Consider the following 25,307-nt stretch of genomic DNA (forward strand, 5'->3'; position numbering starts at 1 on the left):
TCTTTTACATAACCACCTCATGATAACTAAAATATTGTTTATCCACTGACAGTGCCATTTCAGCTATACCTAGTCCCTTCAGAACTGTTAGGTGCTGTGTTACCTTCCCAGTCTGCTGCAAAACTGTCCCTCAGCACCTCCGTGACTGTGCACACTGCGTGTGTGTGTATCCTGCGTTAAGGCTCCTGCTGCTGACGGTGAGGGGCATCGGGCAGAACAAGATCAGAGATCGAGGATCAGTCTCTGACACCACCGTTAGCGGTCAGTACGGAACATTGCTGCCATTCTATTCCTCCCTTCCCCGTCTCCAGACCCCTGTATTACAATTTGGTTTTCATCTTTTAAAACAGCTTTGCCTCTGTTGTTACAGACGTAAACCAAAAATTTACCTGGAGAAAATCCGAGTTGACAATCAATCAGCAGTTGGAAGAAGCCACACTGAAGGGAGATGCCAACAAGAAAGCATCTGTTTGTGCTGGTGAGCTGCATGTGAAACATTCTGTCTGCTAATGCATAGTCCAGCAATTATACCTGATGCCAGTTTTAGAAGAACTAGCTTAAAACTGCATAACCCAGCCCTAACAAGTTTGATCTCAGTGCATCACATACTACTATAAAATTGGGAAACATCCACCTTTTAAGTGCTGTATGCGACACTTCAGAGTATCGGTCACCTCAAACATTCTCTTATTGCTACCGCGGCTGAAACTCTAAAGTGAGTTCCAGATACCGCTGGCAGACCTAAGAGCAGCCCAGCTCCCTATCAGCTCTTCACAGGTTAATGTTTCCATTTTTGCAGTTTTTAATGCTCAGTTAGCAGGAGACCTGTGTCATTAGATGCTTCTCTTCACAATTCTGCCGTTATCTTCGAGCCTAAACTTTCTCTCCGTGGGTAGTGAGTAGGTCACCATGCACTGGCTGTTCTGATGCTGTCAGTAGCACACGCGGATGGAATCCAGCAGATTCCTCACTGGCAGTTGTCCACATTGTACAAACCCTAAGCTCTCCATGGTTAACGGACTGGCATCACCCTCAGAAGCGTCAGCAGATACCAACACTTACCGAGGGCACAAAAGCTTGCAGGAGCTTTTACTTTTGTTGTCCCTGTTCTGGGAAGAAAGAAGAGTTTCTAGAGGCAGCAGCCTGGCACCGATCACACGCTCCATACGCTCTACAAGGACGTAGGGATGGAAACTCCGACTTTTGCCTCACTTGTCATGTTGATGTGCCTCGTGGTGACCAATTCAAAGCAATCATAAAATACTGACAAGGTAACACGCTGGTTTTCCTCAAAAGCTTGCTACTGGTCTGAGCTGTTCAGAATGAAAATTCACTGTGTAACTAAGTGTCGGCATTTCTGATTAAGAGAGGAGACTGTTCTGTTTATCTGATAGAAGTATTACTTTTTGTAGTATTAGAATGTGATTTTACAGTCTTACTCAATGACAGATTCTTCTGTTAGTTCTTCCATTAGAAAGACAACAGGGTTCTTACGGAACAAAACATAGCATATTAGATACCAGGTTTAAAAAAATACTAATTCCACAATTTTTCTGTTAAAACTTAGAATTACAGAAGGGTAACTGGAAATGATTAGTAAAATAAGCTGGAAAAATTAGACAGAGCTCAAAACTATCTTTTAAAGAAAAAAATACTAATTTTAAAAGCATTTTCTAAGCCATCTGTTCTTCATTCCTTAATGCCCAGAACTAATTTACATATATCGCTGCTGACTAAATGGAAGTACATGGTAGTAAGGAGTTGAAAAGAAGCAGTGCCAAGCAAGGGGAATTCTAGCTGGCCAATAAAAGGACATTAGTTTTTCCACATGGAGTTCTGCTCCATGTTACAAGCGAAGCAGGCAAAGTCAAAATTGAATCCTGTTCAAAGAAAGCTATTTTTAGACACAAAATGCATGCACACACACGCACAGCCTTTCTAGTTAAATATTTATGCAGTCTTGGGTGTCCTACTAAGATCAAGTAATTGCCAGTCAACAAAAAAACAAAACAAAGTGTTACTCAATTATCAGTTTTTCTTCAGCTAAGCCATGCTATACAAATCTCAGCTTCTCCTCAAATGAAGTTTATTTGGCCATAAGCTCTCCAGAAATGGTTTTCTATAATTAAATTTTCCACGTACTATTCCTCCTTGTAGTTGGGATATAGAGAAGCTTGCAAACACTTTAAAGACACTGAAAATATTTAAAGAAAAGGAAATTGTTTGAAGTATTTTGAGTTATCATAACAAACAGCATGAAGTTTAGCAAAAAAATAAAATTAAAATTTATATTCCTTACGACTACATCTTGGTTTTGGAAAATACCACCAGAGAAGCTCTCTGAATCATCTGAAATAATAATATTAGCAGGTGAACCAAAATGCAATACATCATTGGGTTGTTCATTTGTAATTTCTGTAGGCTATAAAAATGTTTTAAAAACCAAAAAAAAGTCAGCTTCAGTCTTTAAAAACCTGTGGCTCTTATATGCAATGCAGCAGATGGGTAGCAAACAGTAGGACACAAATTGGGGAAATAAAGAAGTAGTAACCGAGCTACATTACTCACTTTAGAAGTGACTGAAAATCTTTGTGATTGAGTTTAAAGGATCCTTTAAAAAAGTCTGAGAGCATATAAGCATCAAAAATAGTAAAGAAGGATTTAGGTATAGATGAATGAAGGTACTAAACAAATTGTGTTCTTAAAATTTTGTTGTTTGCTATTTAGTAACAAATTATTAATAATGAAATTTCTCACTAAGCCTCTTTTTTGGGGACAGTCACATCTACAGATCCCCAAACTAGATTAAGAGTTTAGGCAAATTTGGATACCATTTTTTACATTACTGTAAATTACTTCGGGGGCTTAAACACAGGGGAAGGAGATGCAAAGGATGCTGTCAAACACGGGGCATGGTATCAGTAATACTCACTTTTATAGGAAGTGTAAATGAGGCAGAGACATTAAATGACTCACGCCATTTAGGAGGCTTGCACAGTGAGTCAGTGACAGAATCAAGAATAGAATCCAAGATCCCCGACTCCTGAAATCTACTTTTTGTGACAGCCTCTTTCACAATCTGCTCAGCCTACCATGTAGAAACACAGCTCCCAGAGGATTAATCAAAATAGAACTGATAAACTTAAGCAAATTAATCAAATTGGAAAAAAATAAAATTCCCATTACTTTTCCAGTTTGCTCTGCTATAGGCAATTTTCTCATAACCATTTTCCGATACTGAACACAGCAAAACCAAACCAGAATTTTCTGGCACCTAAACAATTCTTCAGATATCATCAGTACAATTATGAAAAAATAGGCTAAAGAGCTCGTTTTGCAAACTATTACCCTCTTCTGATAAACAGTACCTCGGCACTACTGTTACCTAAACCCTGTCTGCTCTGAACAGCCTTCTCCAGTTAGCTCACTAAAGGTAACTCCGAGATTGATTCTTTCATGGAGTGAAATCTGCTTTAGCAGCATTACCCCAGCAAATGTGCTCAACGAAGTGGCTCTGTGTCAATAAACTGAGCCCAAAGGGCCTCGCTAGTCTTCTTCAATTAATTAAAAACATCCTGAAGTTAGTGAGAGGCAAACTCACTGGATTTTAGATAACAGCAAAGAGGGGTGAGAGCAACAGGAGATACTTTGTGCCAGGGTTTCAGAAAAAAAAAAAAAAAAAAAAAGTCAATATTTCCATTGCCGGGTTACTGATCAGTGAAGTTAGTTAAAGAGTTTTACTTTTTCATTCAGTAATTTCAATAGGAAGAAATTAAGGAACACTTCAGCAGATCACCAGTATTTTCCGAATGAAAATCAGCTATCATAGCTCGGTTTGGCAGAGACCAGAAAGAACTAGGAGCTTCCAAGTCACGATATGCAATTAATTTTTAAGCCAGAGTAACAGGGCAGAGTATGCTCTTCTTCAGAAAGTGAAATTACGATGAAAAAACCTCTCCTAGCTTTCAGCATAGGAGATCAGCCAGCCTAACACAACCCACATGACAGCCTTCTAACAACTTTTATTTACGACCAGCAGTTTTGCCAACTGAAATGGCGATTTCAAGGCATGATTTACATGCATCATCAAATCACTTGAATGCAAGGAAAAAGAATGTATTTATATTGTCTTTTTCTTTTCATTTTGGTCAGACTGGAAAAATTTCCAGGAAACAAAACAACTGTGAATGACGTGTTTTTCCTGAACCCTCCCTTACATTTGGGAGACAGAAAGGGAAAGAACAACATTTATGCTTCCTGCACATTATGTTGCTAAGTGGCAGTCACAGGGTAAAAAAAGACAGACTTGTTGACATTTGGCACAGAAATACTTCTCTGAAGTTCTTAGCCTATTCTGCTAGCGCAGTGCAGCAGGTAACGGCAACAGCATTTCATGTGGGAGAAATAAAAGTCTTGATCTGGCATTTTGGCTCTTCAATCAATTTTTTTTTAACACCACAAAACTGAAGTATGCCAGAAACCCTCTCTCCCAATCTCTGTCTGGATTCAGACCTTTAATACGAAGAAGGAATATTCTGATGCTGACTGCCATGCCTCTAGAAGACAACTCTGAACACGTACATAAATTGTTTAGAAAGGCTCATCAGAAAAGGCCACCTCCATTCATTGACTACGTAAGACAATTAGGTCTCTCTTTCAAGGCAGAGGTGCCTAAAATAAGCTGTCTATATGTCCTCCATAATGCCTTAACTCTCTAGCAAGTGTGGAAACCGCTAGCAGTATGGAAATTGTTAACTGGTTAATATTGGCAAGGCTGCAGTTACAGGACACAATACACTAAGCCAGCAAACATATCTGGCTGGTTTGAATTTACCAAGAATCATTCAGCTTTTAAGCAAAAAAAAAACCACCAACAAATTTAAACAACACTGCAGTAGTGGATATTGTCAGACTTCTTGCAGATGGTGTAACAATATAATGCATTGATTAAAAAAATACATAGCATCTATTCAGAGCAAAGGAAGAAACGGAAAGATAACAAAAAGTTTACAGTGTTCCATTTCAAACATTTTCCTGAGAGAACACTTCAGGTTGTTACAATACCCTGAAGGACAAACCAATACACCGAGTTTTTATTACCATTTTCAAATTGCTGAGTAACAAGAAAAAACCACCTCTGGGCAAAAGGCAAACTATCTACGAAGGAGAGAGAAACCATTGTTCGCTCACTTCAACGTTCCTGAGCTCCTCTCCCAGTCAGTAACAGTGGCAACAGGGACAAGGACATTTCCAAGCCTTTCTTTTTTTTGATTCAGGTGTCAAAAGATCTAAAACCTTCATCTTGAGGGAGTTTGCTACAGCCAAGACACCTAAACTTCTTCATTGTTAAAATTATTCATCTATGTCTTAGAAATACTAAAAAAGTATAAAAAAATAAAATAGCAAGGCTCCGAACCAGCGCTGCAGCCTCCTGCAGGACAATGCAGGGTAATTCCCAGCTCCCAGCTCGGGATGCCACCACCTCTGTATCCCACGGCAGATGCCCAGCTGTGCTGTGCGCTAATACTGGTGCTGCGCAAATCACGCCAGGATGGTTCATGGTCTGGAACGAAACAAAGTGGCTGTTGCTGGTGATGACAGAACCCAGCAAAACCTTAACAGTCCTGATTAATGGGACTACTGTCAAGAAGAATGCTGGGGGGGGTGGGGAAAAAAAAAAAAAAGTCATTTTAAAGTTCACAAAAACTGTGCTAAAACTGGTACATGTTTATGGTTGTGAATTAGATTTTTGTCAACACTTCATTGTCGATCTGCAAATTCTTGAAAGATGTATTTAAAAAAAATTTAACTTAAATATTAGACAAATACATGAGGGGAAAAACCATAACTTGGGTATTTTGTTTGGAGTACTCCTGAAACCTGAACAGAGACAATTAGGATATACTGATTCAACTGCTTCCTGATCACTGCCAGTTAGGGCAGCACAAGCACAGTGCAAAGGCAAAAGGTTATGGAAATGTTAAAAAAAATATCTTTAATACATATCAAGATTGATACTGACTGCAGTCATAAGTGGAAAATTATTTAATGGCTTCAGTTATATTCTTAATAGTGATTTTGTGTGCGTGCGTGCATGGACTGTGCCACCCATACACACAATTAAACAGCAAACCGTACTGGTACTGCTGATAAGGTTCTGGGACCTTGTTGTTTTTCCGCAAACAAGTTCACCAGTTGTTTAAATCAACAAAAGAAGTATTTAGAGAATATTTCTTGGGATACTTAACATTTCCAGACAAATCCGTATTTTAACCTTGACTTCTTACTCTGGCTATCCTGACTCAGGTACACACAGAGTTCAACTCCACAGCACTCATGGAATGACTGACACGGTCTGGGATGCTTCTCGGGGAACCTGCTGCCGTCAATGTTGAGGATCCGTTAAGACACAGAGCTGATGTGACCTGCATGACCACTGTCTGAAACTTCTGCTAGTTCTTCAGCCGGGTCCGTCAGTCTTATGCACACACCAGATAAAAATGATCAAACTCCTCACTTACCATTATGAAATTTCTCGTGAGGGAAAAAAACCAAAACTCATAACCATGGAAGCTGTAAAAGCTAAGGCTTCCATAAATTTAAACAGAGCTTTTTAGCAGAAAAAAGATGGGTTTTATACTGCTCTGACAATTACCCAGAGAAATATTCCATCACACTCTGCATTCTTCCAACTAAACCCAGTTGATCATTATACCACCACAGTGTTTCGGTGTGTGGCTATAATGCCTGACATTCATTTCTCTTCCTTACTGCTATAACGTATCAAGGAAATAACTAAGGCTTGTATGGAGAGGTCCTTAAAGTTTAGGAGAATTTGTGTATGTGCTGTTACGGCCTTCAAATGGAAAAGTATGATTACAGAAGTTGCATCTCCTGCAATCTGCTCCCACCAGAAAATATAGCGCAGTCAGAACTAAAAACATCCACACAGTAATACTGTAGGTTCCTGATTACATTAATAAGAGTCAAGTTTCTATGGCTTCAACTTCCTTACTGTTTCCTGAAGCCAGAAATCTCACACTATATTGCTTTTGTGGTTCTAAAGGGCTTGCTTTTCTCCTTGCATGTGAAGAAAGAGCAAACAAGTTAAAGACTGCATTTTTGTCATATGGTTTAATCCTGCAGGGTGGGGGGGGATCATTTTGCATTACTATCCAATATGCCCTATGGCACTGGGGGGTGGGGGGTGGGGGAAATAAATGTCAAATTAATCTAACTTTAAGATGTAGTAGAGCTTCAGTAACAGTTCAGAGGTATGCCTTCCCAAAGGTGTGCTGAATCCAAAGTGTTCACATCACGGGCCAGCGAGGGGTATGGCTTATAGCAAATCACAACACAAAGCGTGCAATCCCTGCGCATTTCCCAGGTGTAGCAGAAGAGCTAATAACCACCACCTTCCATACACTTCGTACTTCCAGAACTGAACAAAGTCAGCCTGGAATACCCATGCACAACAGTTGCCTGCACCGTGCCTTGCTCAGCACAGACCTCCAACGGTATTTTCTGACTCCAGGGGAACATAAGGTAAAGCAGCTGCCTGCTGCATGCACTAGTTTCTTTGTAGGTGGCAGCTTCTTTTCTGTCTTCTCCTGGTATTGTCCCCCACCCCTCCCCGCATCTATCATCATGCTGGGATAAATGAGGACAATGGAATTCAAAAAGGCGTGACAATTTTTGTGTCATACTCATGCAAACATTCAGGGAGCTGAAAGGTGTCAATTGCCATGGAAATATCCTGGTTTGATACATAAAAAGCAAACCCACTGAGCTTAAAACAATCTCCCAACATAACACAGTAAGTTTGTCACAGTCAAGTCATGCCAGATGCTTATTTAAAAACTGAATGACAAAACTGACCAGGGTTTGGTGTGTAGGTTTTTGTTTGGTGAACACATGATAACAGACTAGTCAGAAAACTCTAACTGAGCTCCAACTGGACTAAATTATAATGTCACTAAAAGGCTCTCCAGCAGATGGCAAAGTTTAGATAATTAACAAAAATGAACTGCTCAATTACATTTAGAACTGTACAGCTTGAGCAAGGCTAACCACTCAAATCCCTACGAGCATAAAAAGAAGTCTCTAGAATTCTTTAGATCTCCAGCAAGTTTCTCAGTATTGACCCAAGATCACTGTTTGGCCCCAAAACAGATAGTGAAGTCGAGACAAAAATCTTAAAGGTAACTTCATTGCTGAATTCTCAACCCTCATTTAATCAATTCACAAAGTGTTACTCCCCTCTAAAGGTGCATTCAAGCCATAATTTTAAAATAAACAAGTTAACATGAAATATTTTTAATTCTTTACGAACTTTTAAAAGCCTCATTTTAAACACATATGGAAACATATGTGCCTAAACGTCTCAGCAATGCAGTAATATATAAATACATGAACAGAATTTGAACATTTATATGTTCGATTTCCTGCAGCTTGTAAAAAGGGTTTAGTTTTATTATACTGTTGGAAGTCTGGAGGGGAAAAAAAATATAAAAAAAAGTACTGCATTTTCTCAATACTTCTTTTGTCAGCAGAAATACTATAAACTGTATTTTTAGATAAAAATACAACTTCGTTGAATTTTTATTAGTTACCAATATGATTCACTTTAAAAACAACCAAGACAGTGAATACTGGGGATGGCATTTTACAATTAAGCTCAGTTTTGACATTGTTTGTCACAAATACAGAAGCTGTTTTATGATCGGCTTATGATCATTTGAAACCACAATAAGGAAAGCAAAAGGCATGGTAGAATATGCAATAACTGCATTGAGAAGGAAAAAGAACATATTCACTTACTTGAGGCGTTACATTAAATGTTTCATAGAACGAGATTAAGACAATAAAATATTCTGAAATATGAAGGTATTGATGAATGTAGCCTGATAAATGAAATGAAACGGGACGGAATGCAGTCTTAAAATTCTTGAGCAAGTGCCTAAGCTGAGAATAACCCAAGGTCCATGCTGCCTTACAGACTGGAATATGACCACTCATGATACAGGGCACTGAATAACATCCTGGCTTGTTTCCCAAGATACGCGTTTCATCAATATTGCAACTCAACTTGGATTATGCTTAAACCAGCTGGTTTTTATCTAAGTGCAATCTCTTACACATACTGCGAGTATATCTGCAAAGAGATGCAAATCTGAGTGCTGAGTGTAAAGGCTGGTGTATGAGCTCATGGCATCTTACTAATTCTCCGTGTTTTTCTAAATATATTAAAAAAGACAGGCACAAGATGAATGCCCTTGTGTGTAGATAACAAGACCTCAGGGAAAGAAATAGCCACTCCTTATTTCATGACAATTTCAGTTTCCAGACAATCCTGCTATCATGAAGCCATCCCAGCATGCAGACATGAGAATTGCTGCATCAGGACAAAACTTAATTCCTTACTTACAGCAACAAATAAGGCTTCTCAACATTTTTTTCCCATTAATTTTGTGCATGTGTAGGTTTTTATTTCATACATGAATCTCATTAACAGATTAAGCTGTGATTGTTCAATACCTCTACAAATCACTCATTAAAAAAAATTGAGTGTTTTAGATATATAAACACATTCTATACCACCGGGAGCTTTGCTTCCTGCATTTCCTTCCCTTGATCTTCTTCCACACACAAAAAAGTTGCCTGTAAGCCACCTTCTTATTCTCCTTTTAGTAACACTGCTACTTTCTCTCATGAGAGCAGGTCACCATTTCAGCCCTTTATTCCTTCTAGTTTTCCATCACAATTCTGTCTACTTGAGGTGGCACATTCAGTGCCACCTGCAACTTCCTCAGCTTGCAGGAGTGACTGGATGCGGCACTCCCAAGTCACCGTGCCCAAGGTCACCGTGCCCGAGCAGCAGAACCTTCGCAGGCTCAGCTAAACAGCACCCTCAGTTCCAAGTCTGCCAGCTGTCGTTCTGTACGTTTTCCACTCTAAACCAGGTTTTAAGTAGCAAATAAACCCAGCCGAAGTAGAATGAAAATGAAACTGTGAAATTAAGAAGAGGCAAAAGGTTCTGGTTAGGCTACATCTGTCTATAGCCTCAAAACCTACAGCTCAAGTATTCATGGAACGCATTTACCTCAACAGTACTACATGTATTTGAAAATCCCGCTCAGCTACAGAACAACAATTATTACAAAACATGAAAGTATAAACATGAATATTTGGCTAGGAGATGAACTGAAATGTGAAATTTGTGCTTACTAATTAGAGACTGTACATCACCTCCTCTTAGGGAAACTATAGCTCGACTCCTTCCCCCTCTGAAGGCGGCAGTTCTGCCATTCACCGCACTGCAGCCCAAACCAGCAACGACTGTTCCGTCCTTGCGTTAACTGTGCTTTTCACTGCCACCAGCATCTTGCACTGCTACGTATGCTTAACTGAGGAAAGGACACCAAGAGCAACCCAAGCCTGATTATTCAGTGTTAAATGAGGACATAACATGGACACACAAAAAATCGTAACTATAACCATTAGACCTACACTTCAATATACGTTTCTAAAGTGTTTAATATGTAAACAGAAATAGGTTTCATCACTTTTCTAAAAAGCAACTCAGAAACGTCTCACCTCCTGAATGTCAGGAACGCTTTAGTCGAACAGTTTTACGAAATTGTACATATTCTTGGAAACCTACTCTCCCCCCTCCCTCCCCTTGCTGTTTTGTTTTTTTTTTTTTTTTTTTGAGAGGGGGAAGCAGGGAGTGGGGAGCAGAATTTCATGCGCTGTAGACTTCCACAAACCTGAAGAGGGCTGTCTGATCAAGAAAACAGAAAAGTCATCCTTTCAGTAATTGAAAAAGCAGAACACACAGAGCCGGGGTTGCTCTAACCAACAAGGCTGCATAGGGTGCAGAGACCTCCACAGACAAAGCACAGCTGCTGCTCTTTGCAATGAGGGATTAGCAGTCTAGGTCAAAGGAAAAAAAGCCTCTCTGTAGCTAAGCGAGCAAACTGCAGAATGCATCCTCAGCACAGATGAGAAAGGGCCATCTAACCAGCTTGCAAATTGTGTAGAAGCTTCTGGGAACAGAAACAAAACCAGCCTCAATTTCTTGACAGAACATGTAAAAATATTTCTGGTGAAAAGCAGCGATGCCCTGTTGGAGGACTGAGGTTGCAATGACCTTTCAGTTATTTTAAAATTACATTTCCCCTTTCCCTTCTTTGTGTTTATATATATAACAAGCACTTTTTCTTCATGGCAAAACCAACAGGCTATCTGTGGAGCTTTAACAACAGCACCTGAAAGTAACTGGCCCGGAGTTATCTGAAGAAGCTCTTTTAAATGTCCTTCATAAGAATTGAAGCTGTTGAAAATGTACTTATGCACAGAACTATTTCTAACTGCAGGACATTCAAATCTCAGCTTTCATACAGTTGAGTCAAATTATATTTTGGCTTTAAACATTTCTGGCTTTACGTTGACATGTCAGTTGAATGGGATATAAGCCAATGTTTGAAGAAAAATAATTACTTGCAACATTTTATTACATAATATATTTATATTCTACATCATTTGCTTTAGCAACTTTACTCATAGAGGAAAAATGAGTAGTCTTCTAAATTGAGAAATACTGTTTGAATGTACCAGTGTGAAATGTATTTCTAATCTGGCATTTGTTTATGAATAAAACACTGAAAACATTACTGGCAATTAGGCTGGTATCTAAAGTGCCAACTTAATTTTATGTTACAGGTAGCTTGGGACCTATTTCAGTTTGTGGTATTATAGAAGTATAAGTCATTAGAATTACTTGAACTGGAAGTATCAAAAAGTTGTACTGTTCAAATAACCACGAGCTTGTCTTTTCCCCTGTCAAATCAAACCAAACGAAAACAAAGTAAAATTTACTCAACTGAAAATTTCAGTAAAAAAAATATAAAAAGGCGTAACATTATTCAATTAAAGTTACATTTCCTTGCTGGTAAAACCCTGATATACCTGATTTCTTGTACTGCCTTACCCAACCATTAGCACTCGCCACTGTCACAAGGGCCCTTTTGAATGAAGCTGGGGGTTGCAGCTTCTGCCAGATGGGGAAGTTCCCAAGAGCTGTGCTCAGGCTGATCAGAGCGCTCCTTAACATCTGTACAAGTCCCCCAAGTTCTGGTGGGAGTTAGTTATATACTGGAGCTAGTTATATACTGGAGTTCTCCAGCCTGAGAGACTGCTTGCCTATTAACCCTTTATTAATCTGCACTAAAAAAAAACAACCAACCCCCAAAAATTCTACTATTGCATTGGAAAAGCAAACCTAAATGTAAGCATGTGTGCTAACCATGTTTAATATGTTTTAAACACAGGCACATGTCACCATTTCCCACCCCCACCACCCCAATATTCTTGCTTTAAGAATCAAGTGTTACCAGTCCTATTGAAATTGGTATTGATGGTCAAAAAAAGCTATTCTCCACCATGGTCAAAAAGCTATTCTCTGTGTGTTAATTACAACTATATTTAGAGAAGTTTTCATTAAAGTTCTGAAAATTCACATAAAGTAGGAATTTGTGAGGTTAGAAATTTTTTTTGGATCTACATCAAGTATTTCTAAGGCGCTGTTTATTTGCATACTTTCACAGCACTAGATGCTATGTAAACTATCACTGCATTGTCATTTGCAGAGCTAAGAAATCAAAGGATGTCCAACTTCTGTTTCAAAAATAAAGGCTATCACCAATATACACTTGTATGGTGTGTATATATCATTTCCTACACTTTTACGGAGTACAGCTAAAAATGGTAGAATTTGCAAAATACATCAACAATTCAAAGGGAAGAAACAAATCTGGAGTGCTTTTGTCCCAAATACTAATTTTTAGATCATGTTAGAAAAAAAATATGGTTATTTTCAGGTAAGTATACATTCAATCCTACAATGCATCAAATGAACAGTAAAACTGGTTGTTTTTAAATGATGAAATGCAAAACAGGTCAACTTTCCCCTGTCTCCACATCCCCCCTGCAAGATCACATGCCCACAAATACATCTACGATGTGAGCTGAAACAGCACAGTGCTGGGGCTTGTAAGACTTTCAGGCTACCTCAGAAGCTGAAGTATGTTTAGGCTTAGATGTCTTCAGACATTCGTCAGCACGTCAGATGGTTGCTTATGTCCCACCAGGGGTGACTACACTGCTTCTTCTTCCAAGAGCTTTTCTCGACTGTACAGCTCTGTAAAGGACACAACTTCTCTCTTCCTGGTGTCAACAGGGATGATTTTTAGAACCAGGTATCTTTGGGTACTATTTAAAAATACCAGAAAATTCTGCTACAGTTTACAAAAGCATTTTAATTCTCATTACTCTGGTCTGTGGAAAATGGCACGTTCGATTTCAAAAGCTTCAACATCTTTGTGTTAAAGTGAACAGAGATAACAAGGGCTTTTGGAGCCTGGTCCCCCACACCCAGTTCGTGCTATTTCTTCTTTATACAATCTTAAAAGGAAGCATCTGAAAACACCTAAATGGAGGAGGTGCTGACAGACTGAAAACTTTAATTGAGACTCCTTTCCCACAGTGCCTCCCACACAAAGCTGCAGAGTTTAAAGATTTTAACAGCTTATAAGCATAAGAGGCAATTCTTTTTCCTTTGACCTCGTTTAATCCCTGATAACTTGTATTAAAACAGTAGATCTCACCAAAAATTAGCTCCTTGAGCCACCTAAAGCCTTTAAGTTTTAACTTCTACTGGGCAATGCATCTAGTATAATCCTGCTGCACCTCAATTTCCAGTGCCTTAGGAAGTGAGGGGCAAACAATGTTAACACCCTTCTCGCATTCAGCACATGTCAGCACTGGCCAGTATGTGCACTGGGAAGTTTTCTCCATCTGCCCCACCTCAGCAATAAAGTTGTGGGAAACTTCCCTTATTCCATATTAAAACCAAACATCTACTACTGCTACACTGGGAACAGCCAGAGAGAGAAACTTCCCCAGAAGCAGGTAACTTCTATGCCAACTTCTTCCATCCTGTCCTAGCTAAGAGTTTCCAAATAGGCAAACCTTCTTTAAAACACCAGTGCTCCAAGACACACGTCATCCACACCTCTCTGCTGTGCCACCACACAGTCCTGCCTGGGATTCTCCAGCATTGGCCCACAACCCCGTGTTATCTTTGTAGTGCTTCAGGTGCCAACAAGTCACCAAAAGTCTCAAATGAAAGCAGACTTCATTCTAAAAGAATTCTAGGAAATGTTTTGAAGACGTTCCCTTTAAGAGTATCACACCAAAAAACCGAAAAAGTTGACCACAAGTCATGGAGTACCAACAACTACCCCCACTTGTAACAGAAAAGTAAGAGTTAGGGCGATGTAGAGCTTTGCTCAGAAAACCAGGGCAGCCAGTTCCCTTGACTCCACTCTCCCTCCCAAATACTTATGTCAAGTAATATTCAAAGACAAATACAAATCTGACTTTCAACCAGACTAGTGTTTCAACTCTGCTACAGCTCCGTCTTTGAACCTACAGGGTGTGCACCATTTTCTCAGCATAACAGAGGGAGACTGTGTGGGAAGAACATGAAATGCAAAAGCATCGTGGGAAAGACCAGAGTCACAAATGACATTGTTCCTCCCTGAAACGCATCTGGGAAGTCCAAGTAACTGCCCGATGTCCCCAGTTACTCATTCATATTCAAATTTCAAGAATATCTGATTTATTCAGGATACCACAAATTACATCAGCTAATGCAAGTTATTTTGCTCGATGATGGCTTTTTCAAAGCATGCATTTCATGGAGAAGGGTATTTTTGAAATTTCCAATTTTTAATGCATGTTTTTTAAAAATAAGATGATGAAATAAGTATTTTAATTCTGGACAGTTTCCTCAGTTATACCAAATTCTACTGCTGAGACCTCAGACTTCCGACAATCTCAGCAAAACCCCCTCCAAATGTCACTGAGCCACTTTATACAGATCTAGCAATTTTGTAATCATTTTCAATTCTAAGATCCTGTTTTTCCTAGATTTCCAGTTACCTTCCACAAAGAGTCAATTCACAGAGTAAGTTTATTATACCACACACAGTAACGCGTTCCCCTGCACCAAAGATTTCATATTCTCTAATGCAGTCTTCCCAGCAGTGAACATGTAAAATGGGTATCAATAAACAGTAAAACAGGTATCAATATTTGATAACCCCGGATCTATTTAAAAAGCTTTGGCAGCCATCGTTATGCGCTCCTCCTTTCATGAGGATGATAACTTGAGGACTGTCCTTCCATTTGTGGTGTCTTCCTTCGCTTTCTTTCAGGAAGTGTTGCTAAGGAAACAGACTATCACCTACCATTAGGTCCAAGGGTCTAGCAAGGTTTTTCTCAGGAAAAAATAGACCAACAATTACAAAACCAGCTTGTTGGTTGTTTGTCTGTTTGTTTTGGGTTTTTTTTAATAAAGAAAAAAAACAACTTTAAGACAGAATTACTACATCCCCAACACACATAACATGCAAGAAACATACATTCACTGGTGCATGCTCCTTCTCCCTCCTAAACAACATTAATTTCATAATGAATTTAGGAGAAGCTTTTAACCCATCATTAAAGCAAAAGTTTGGCTTTTTTCCACTTCTAGAGCCAGTGTGGTATTTAGCTTTACTCTTTGAGAAAAGGCAGGAGACAACTCTGTTAAGCAACAGTTCCCTGGAATAACAACCTGCCACTGTGTGCACAAAATCATTACAGACCTACTTACTGAATTGACTCACACGGGGTAACTAAGCCTGGCTCAATAAATCCAAATTTGTATACTTCATTTAGAGTTCCTGGTATTGCGAGTTTACATCACAATCCATTTTACCACTGAACAACCATATTCCACTATAACAGATTTGAGGCTCAATCCAAATTAAAGTGGTGTTATTTCTAAAATTAATGTCTACAATAGTTCAGCAACAAGCTTCTTTTTGGCTTGGATGAAATTTAGAAATATGAACTGCTCCAAGTTTCAGTTAAGTTTCATCTCTATACAGATAACACAGCAGGCAAAACACATCAGCCTGTACAAAGTAACTATACATTAAAATAATATTGCCTCAGTTTCCTTCAAGGTAATCAGTCAACATTTAAAAATTAAGGTGCTAGTACCTTAATTTTATATTTTACCAGAAGCGTTTTGGAAAACAAAAAGGGGGTTCTAAGATTATTAATAAATACCTCTGAAGATCAAACACAACCATAAATATATACGTATCTATAGATCTATATATATCTTCTAAATTGTAAAGCAAAGTTTCCTGCTGAACTGTCTTAATATACTTTGGCACAGTCAGAAGTCTTAAGAGTTTGAGACAATTCTATCAAGTCTGCTGCAATCCCTATAAAGATTATAGTAAAACATTAACACAGTGTACCTTTACTAAATTAAATGTCCAGAACATCAATGGAAACTCTGTACATCTCACATGCAAAGTTGTAACTTCAAAAGACAATGAGGAGAAGGGATCAGAAATGTAAATTAAAGAACAAACCAAAATAAAAATAATTTGGAGAAAAATCAAAACTTAAACAAGTTTCTATTGCACTTAAGATTAACTTGCCTTCTTAAAACAGGTTTTCCTAACAACTTACAGAGAGGCTTGTACACTAAAAGCTTATCTCATTTTATGCAACTGCAGCAGCCCAACAAAAGAGATTACATCTCTCTACATATACCACCTCATTTATAAACTAGAACAACCTGATTAAATAGCTTTTATTCACCAACTGGAGAAACTTAAAGGATGCATTTTCTTACAGACATGAGGTCTAACTGTGCTTGCCAGAAATTGCTTTCAATACTACTGCCCCCATTACTGATTTTAATTGAAATGCACTCATTTGCAATAGAATTCACACACACACACCCCTTTCCTGCACAGCACTTTGTTCGGGGCAAGAGAAACAGCACACGGCACAGATATGACAACTGCTGAGGACTAAAAAACAGAACTCATTTAAGCCTATTAGCAGAAGCAAAAACCACAGCTACCTATGCAAATGATTTATACACAAAGGTAAATCAAGTGCAGCACAGGCTAGCAGACAGGACGAGCAGATCTAGAATTTACAGAAGAGCAAAAGTACTTAATGGAATAGGGGCATCTCGACTGTTCTGCATTTTGGTAGCTAAGGCAGCTTACAAATCCTGTGGCCACAAAACAAAACCCCTTAAAGACGTCATTAGTTTAGCTCTTGCACTTTAACTCCAAGTCATGACAGAATAAGTTTTAAAAATAAGTCTCATAAGAATTAGTTTAAATTCATCTATTGCCTGGATATGGCCTGTTGTTCCCTTGGGTCCATTCCCACCTCTGACACAGCTCTCCCGCCTCCCTGCGGAGCAGTGACACCGCACGCTTACTGCACTTATGTATTTCCAAATCTCTTTCAAACACAGCTTTGGCTCAGATGCCTCTTTCTTTTGCTAAGGGTTTTTAGCAACCGGAGATGGCTACAAAATGATGAGCATCACTTAAACCGTTCTCTCTGCTGCTGACTACATGACAGGCAGGATCTGCCTTTTACTGGTCGCTGGAAGATGTCTATGTCACAGCAACATTCTCAACTATGACTCTTTCAATGGGGCCCACGGTACAATCGGCAGAGAAGCAGTCCTGCAGCTTTTTCAGCATCCTTGAACCTTCCTTAGGGCCAGAGAGATCTCACACTGGGCTGAGGGAAAAACACTCAGTACACCACTTTGTCAGTTTGGTACCCCACTACCTACCTCCCCGGGAGCATAGGATGCTCTGAGATTGATCCTAACTGTAGACTCTCTAGGAGAACTTTGTCACTCCACAAAGGGATACAATGGTCTAAGTGGGGGTTGTTCAGTCTGGGGGTATTTAGCCTGGAGAAAAGGAGGCTCAGGGGAGACCTCCTCAGTCTTTACAACGACCTGAAAGGGGGGTGCAGCAAGGTGGAGGGTGATCTCTTCTCCCAAGGAACAAGCGACAGAACAAGAGGAAACAGCCTCAAATTGCGCCAGGAGAGGTGTAGAATGGGTACTGGGAAAAAAATCTCTTCACTGAAAGGGTTGTCCAGCGCTGGAACAGGCTGCCCAGGGAAGTGGCGGAGTCATGTTCCCTGCAGGTTCTTAAAAGATGTGTGGATGTGGTGCTTAGAGACACGGTTTAGTGATGGCCTTGGCAGTGCAGGGTTAATGGTCGGACTTGATGATCTTAAGGGTCCCTCCCAACCTAAATGATTTTATGATTGTAAGTGAAAGGCACATGCTGTGAGTGCCTGAGGAGTCCCAGCTGCCTGCTGTCTTACTGGCTCAAAAAGCTTTGACAGCATGTATGGCACTTTTGTTATTAAAGCTTAGTGGATTTTATAAGTTGAACCCCCACTAAAAACTTAACTAACCAGGGTCATTAAGGGGTAAGTGGGAGTTAGGAGTTACACATTCCAGATGGCTACTGCCACTGGCTTCTCACATGCTCAGTGGGACACACTGCTGTCTGTCCACTCAACTAAACACAGAACCACGCTGCCACAGATCTCCCTAAGCACCTGTTCTTGCCCTTGAGATCCTCCCTCTGTCACTGGTCATCCTTTAGTAGGGGCAAAATCTGCCCTCGGCTTCCATAAGATGAAAGATTGGAAACTCAGAGGCAACCAGCAGACGCCTGCTTTTCACAGAAATGTACAAACGAAAAGGAAGTAACATCGTACCTCCTGCCTTTATAGATATGCTAAACATACACGAATAGCTAACACTGGTGAGTTCAGGCTGTCAAGAGTCTACACTGCTCTCTGGAGTTTAATTTTGAAAGTGATAATGTAAGCTTCACCTCAAAGTTGTCAGGCATTTTTCATTGGTGGTCACCAGATGCAGAGCAGTAACAGAATAAAAAAAGCTGACTTTCAACAGTGGTCTACCATAAATCAAAGCCACAAAATAAGACAGTCTGCAAAGTATTATCAGTGGGCAACCCAGAAGCAACAATGTACTCTGAAGCATTACGTGAAATGCTATTTGCAGGAATTAATTCAGACTGACTTCTGCAAACAGTGAAGGTCAAGGTTACAATAAATGTCAAAACCATATACAATTCCCCCAACTCTGCAGTTCACAAATTGCAGTCAGGTACATGGGTATGCTTTGCCCTGGATCAATGGCAATGACTATCCACATCCATAGCAACACTGTCTGATGGTAACAGCTTTGGGAAGTCAGCACTGAGTTGTAGGGGCTGATTACAGAGAAGGTTGAACAAGTCTATCATTAGTAAAAAGAAACAGGAGTTCAGCAGAGTAGTAACCTCACCGAAATGCAAGAGGGAAGCTGCCCCATCTGCACAAACACTTGCCTCTAGTCTTTAGTAAACAAGGCCAACATCAATATCTATGTGATCAGTCATTCAATATTTTTTCAGTTTTACCCCTTAAATAAGTAGTTAATACTGTAGTCTTGCAGTTGGACAGTTAACTTTACTGTGTGGAACAGGAGGAAAGGGCCGATGTATTTCTACAGAGGACAGGCAGGTGATATGGCAGCAACAGGGGCCAACTCTTGAAACAGCTGACAAATACAGAGCAGTAGTTGATGCCACTGGTACCCAGATCCTCACGTGGAACTTACAGCCAAATTCAGTTACAAGAAAGTTGGATTGCAGGTTTCATGTCCTTCAGCCTTTTGCATCTCATCCCAAGCTTCCCTCTGTTTTCTTTTCTTGATCAACCACACCTAGGCTGAATGTCACTGCAGTCATGTTTCTCTCAGGTGGAGTGGTGAGTAAAACACGCAACAAAGAAACCGAGGACATCATAAAGTCAGCAGAGACAGGCCTATGCTAGTTAAGAGGGTGGGTTACATATTATTTTAAAATTTAAATCCAGTTTTCAGCCATTATACTAACCCACTTAAGCCTTAAGAGTCCTCCAATTTTTCTTCACTGCTTTTTTCTATGACTGATGGCTCTGTCATACAATGTCTCCCTTTATCTGCCTCTTTACTGTTTCCTTCCCCAGGTACATATTCCAGCCTTTACAAGATAAACCAATGCAGAGTTAAAACTTTATTTATACATCTATACTTGTTACATCCACTAGGCGTAAGATATGACTTCAGATTATATGAAATGGGTAGAAAAACTAAACTAAAATGAGTAAATGAAACCATTTCATTCAGTATCTAAAGTGTAAGAGGGCAGGAGTTTAAAACTTCAATACCACAACCTAAGTCTTACTGCAGAACAGAATACATGAAAAAGTAATTTATCAACCTGTTATGAAATTCTGTGGTAACCTGCTTCCAAGTTCAGTGTATTTTCTTGAAGGAGCTGTAAAACACAAGGTATGTTTCATAATCTGGATGGGTTTATTTTTATACATTCAGGTGGGATATTCAGTTAATACATTCAGTCTAAAGGACTATTTTGCCGATGATAAACTTCTTACACCCTAATACACAATATCCAATCCTGTAAAACATTTTGGACAAGGTTAGATTTTTTCCAACTAACCTCCTAGTAAAATTATATAAAAATCACTACATCTGAATCTATGTTTTCATAAAGTTCTGCAGAAGATCTCACTAACACACTTTCTTTCCCTGTGTTTCACTGATATAACTGCAGAGAAAACTGAATTCTAACATGGAGATTTTATTAGGAATACAGTACTAGCATTTTTAACTACGGGTATTCTCATCCCTCCTCGCAACTTAGGCAGATGCATCCAATTAATGATGAATCATTCTACATAAATTTCCTGTTTAGAACATACTGGCAATACCAGCATAGCAACCTACAGAGTTCAAAATCAGGAAGAGAAACTCACTTGGTCACACACCATCACAGTTGGTTTTTTTATAGATCCAAAAAAAGGTGTTTTTTAAGTGGGGGCATGTGGGTGTCCCAAGAAAGAAGGAATCTTCAGCTTCCTAGAGGAACGAGCATTATGAAGAAACTACACTACTGTATGCAGGTAGATATGTATATGCTACACATTGTATATAATATACAACTAGAGATCACTACTAGAATTACGGAAGATTTCATTTATCATGATCCTAAGGACTACTCAGCATATTTGTAATAAAATCACGTGTGAAAGAAACCGAGGATATTTTGATCACTAAGCACCAAGGGCATTTAGGAACAGCTGTTCTATACCATTTTACTCACTGAAAGTTGGGCTACAATTCCACAGAAGGTGCTGAAAAGGTAAGAATTAACTAAACAAACAACCTAGTTCTGTTTACCCACACCGTATCTTCAGAATAACTGAAGAAAAGTGCCTCCCAGTGCCAAATAAAATAAATCCAGAAGAATATCTGTCTGTATCCTCAACCGAAAATTTTGGTCAAGTTCCACTTTCTGAAGTGGAGAGTCCATTCACATTCCAGCTGCTCTGTTGATTAATTTTTGCCCTCCCTGAAGAAGTTGTTTTGGTTTGGTTGTTGTTTTTTTTTTCCTCTTTCAGGAATCGTCATATCTTCTGGAGGAGCCTATTGCCCACATAGTGCTGGATCAAGCTATCATGTCCTTGTTTCTGATCCCTCTTAGGGAGGCCTGTGGACCTCCAAACTCTGAAAGTTCAGAGACATTTCAAAGGTGCTTCTGTTATTCTTCAAATGCCCTCCTCTGGAAGCTCTGGGGTTGAAAAGACTAACACCATGAAGGAAAATGATCACTGGTAACCATCCCTTTCTTTTTTTAAATAATGATTGATAGAAGGGGACAACTTCTTCATACATTCAGATATGAACTTTACCTTTCAGTGGTCATATCTGAAGTTTGGGGTTTTTTTGGTTGTTTGGGTTTTTTTGTGGGTTTTTTGTTTGGTTTTGGGTTTGTTTTTTTTTTAAAAAAAAACAACCAGGAAACATTTTTGGTGCCATAGACATGAAAAGGGTTCCCCATAAAAGGTAACAAAATCCAATATGTCACCAGATATAATATTTTATTTTAAAATAATGGATGATCTCACAAAAATTTCTGAGAATTAGGTTGGTGTATAGTTTCATTTCTCTCATTTTGAAAATTACTGAATTATCTATCCTCCGAATAGCCTAGTATAAACTTCCACAGCATGTGGACATCGTTTAAATACTGCACTGAAAGTATTTCAGTTCCCTTTAATTTGTACAACTTTTCAAGTATTTTGGCTACAGCTTTCAGAGTTAGAACACAGTGACAGGAATCTTATAAGCATTTTTTAAGGTATCCAAGAGTACAGCCCTATTTGATTTGTGAGAATGGAAAATCCTGTGAGTAACAAAGACTATTTTTTGGATATCAACTTCTTCCTAGTCTTAAAGGGGTAATTTTCTGTACAAGCTCATTGTTCTCTATTGGGCATTGTAAAGCATACACTTAAACGAAACGCTTTCGAGTGCAGGGGGCAAGTTGGTTTTCTTTTAGTCAGGATCACTAATGGTTAAGATTTTAAGGCTTTTAACCTTCAACAGAGAAATTTCTTTGAATTATTGTAAGCTTCTTCTCACTGACCATTTTCATTGCTGAGGTTTTAAAAAGGCCCATCCAGAAACATTCCAGACCATATAATAAATAAAACCAACATAACAAAGATAACTAGATCTTTCAGAAGTTTGTAAGTACTCCAGGAGATGAGCAGTTGATTTCTTCAAGCTGAGCAGAGAAGCATGAAATGAACTTCAGCTTGCAACAAACTAGGGAGATGTAAGAAAGATCACGTCCCATTTTAATATTACTTAATACTGGGATTGACGAGGCATTTTAACAGCAAAGAGGAAGATCCTGTAATGGAGGAAAGCCTCAAATCTAAAGTGATCTGAAGGCACCAATTATTTTAAGTGATGACAATTTTAGAGGTCTACACATGCCAGAATGTAGTTTCTATTTTAAAGCACTATAAACAGTCTATTGTAACTGAGCGTAACAAAATTCCATTGATTCTTTAGAAAATAAACTTAGGGAAACTCTTAGAAAAAACAAGTAGAAAGCTTGCTACTAGCTCTAGTGATAAACTTATTAGTTTTCACTCTATGCAAAGGAAATGGAACAATATTAAGGTGAATGAATTTAGGTGTAGATCAAAAAATGAAGGATTATGCTGCCAGGGAGTGAAGGATTATCATCACTTACCTCCCTCATCCAGAAGCTTCCCACTCAGGGGCTGGGATGTATCTGAAGAGTAACATGTAATGGAAATTTGTAGCATTAAATTAACTGCAGCTGATTGGAAGCACCTGATGGAGAAGAGGTGAGAATACCTGCTGTTTTAGAAGCGTGAATAGGATAATCCCCAAATCTGACTTTCTGGTCTTCTGCCCTGACATTAACTATTAAGATTAAAACTTGTCTGAACACTGGAAAAAATACTACAATAGTCAGTTACAATAAGCTATTGGAGAATAGTTTTCCAGACCAATAAAAAGAAAAAAGGCTCAAGTTATGGTTTTTAACTGAAACCACTGCCTCATGACACCAGTAATCAAATAACCAGGCAATACACTTAGCATCAAAAGGAGATACAAGTTTTCTTTGATCAGTACAGTGACACAGCCAAAAAACCCAAAACAAACCAAAGCAGACCTATCATCTCCTCAGTAGACTACCTAAAAACATAAGGCTAGAGAAAACAAAATCTTACCTAGTAAGTGTGTACTCCCTGAGTCCTGAATGCAGGTTCATGGCAGAAAAAGTACCTATGCATCCACGCAATCGTTTATCTCGACCGATCTTCCACGTTACAAACAGTGGGCTGTTTTAGGGAAGAAAAAAAGACATGATCACAGAAGCAATATTGACAGTCGGTGTGAAATTTCAGCAAGTGCCCTTCCATTTCGGGCAAGGGGGGGGGGCAGATCTCTTAAAACAAGCGTATCTGAGTAGGTGCTAGTATTTAGAAATGTCCTTTGCAATTCTTTTGCTTGTTCTAGAAACATTGCTCATGTGATAGAATAGAAAATAAGATTACTGGAATGGTTAATGGACAGAATGATACTGCTTGGTAACAGAACTGATATGCTCAGCATCCCTCACGGTTACCTATTAGCCTTCTCCTGTGAATGCAGAAAGCCTTGCCTTAGACACCTCTACATAAGAAACCCTTCATAGAAGGGAAAAACACCCCTGTCATGGTAACCAGCCCTTCACCTGAACACAAATAGTTTGGTCCTTAACACTGGTGGCAAGAAACCACCAGAAATCCTTGGAACACGAAAAAATTTAGGAACACTCTGAAACTTAAACTGCCTGAGGCAAGGATACTTTCTCCATAAATCCCAAGTTAGTATTTAAGAATCTCAAAAATTACCAGGAGTTGAGCAAAATCTCTAGTAAGTTGAACATATCTCAATTACACTAGTGTGACGGTTACAAAGAAATACTACTATCAAACAGCTCTGTACCAATCTATACACTAAGTTGACAAGAAACAGACAAACCACACAATGTTTTGCGACCAAAGCCTTCCTTGCAGCTCTAGAGCATCGCATCAATATGCAAGCAACAGAAGACTACCCAAACTTGAATTTCTCAATCCAGTGCACATGGTTCCTGGATACCCAGTCCTCTCAGCTGTAACAAAGTTGTCTACACCTGTGACGAACAGGCACATACAGAGAAAAAAAGCATATAAAATTTACTTTTCTTCCAAAAAGGAGATAAATCAAAGTGGATTACACAAACAAGAGTGAACTCTCCCTTACTGCTAGGCTTAACAAATAACCTTTTTTTTTTTTAAAAAAAATCATTATTTCAGTTAACTTGACACAGACTATTCTTGAACGCAAACAGGTTCACATTTCTGCAGAACAAGCAATCCCAGCCCCCCAGCTGCGGAGCACCTCCCAGTTAAATCATAAATCTGGGGATAATTTTTGTGTGAAGTCATAGGACATTCAGGCATAAGTTTATATCATTCTCGATACAATGACTGCAGCCACACTGCACTAAAGCTGACAAAGCAAGGCACGCCTCTGACATTGAGAGCACCTGTGGCCACCACATACACGCTTAAGGGTGAGCAACTCGTTTCTCTCCAAAGCTATTTGATCAGGCACTGCTCTTCAGCATGATACATATGTACAAGCCATCATGCTGAATTCATTTGGTTTTTCTTTATAGCTGTTTCCTACGCAGTGTCCTTACTATATAGTCCATAGACTTCTTGATCTTCACAGCAGTGCCTAACATGAGTTAACCTACCCCAGGCTAGCATCTGAGAAGGAGATCACAAAGCAACATAATTACCAATAGTGCCTTTAAGGAGGGGAGCAGATCCAGCAGCACAGATACAGTAAAAAATTCACAAAAAGTCAAATCGCCTGCGCCAAAAAATAAGATTATTCTTGTGTTACTACT

General features: G+C 39.2%; 1 protein-coding gene across 10 annotated transcripts in view; it reads right to left on the reverse strand.

Annotated features, from left to right (window-relative positions):
- AMMECR1 (AMMECR nuclear protein 1) overlaps positions 1–25,307 on the reverse strand; it is an 89,227-nt gene that overhangs the window by 29,461 nt on the left and 34,459 nt on the right. For 7 of the 10 annotated variants that reach the window (XR_013923871.1, XR_013923872.1, XR_013923873.1 and 4 more), the window contains exon 2: positions 23,593–23,703. The exons of 2 other annotated variants lie outside the window; for them this stretch is intronic. Coding sequence is in view for 4 of the 8 variants with exons in the window: in XM_080365919.1 (XP_080222045.1) it covers positions 23,593–23,703 (111 nt within the window). In the remaining 4 variants the exon portion in view is untranslated. Of the gene's footprint in view, positions 1–19,594; positions 19,998–20,237; positions 20,295–23,084; positions 23,189–23,592; positions 23,704–25,307 lie in introns of all 10 variants that reach the window. One more of the 10 variants, XR_013923874.1, reaches the window with a different exon arrangement.

Source organism: Falco punctatus (genome assembly GCF_963210335.1).
Source record: "Falco punctatus genome assembly, chromosome: 15".
Taxonomy (NCBI): domain Eukaryota; kingdom Metazoa; phylum Chordata; class Aves; order Falconiformes; family Falconidae; genus Falco; species Falco punctatus.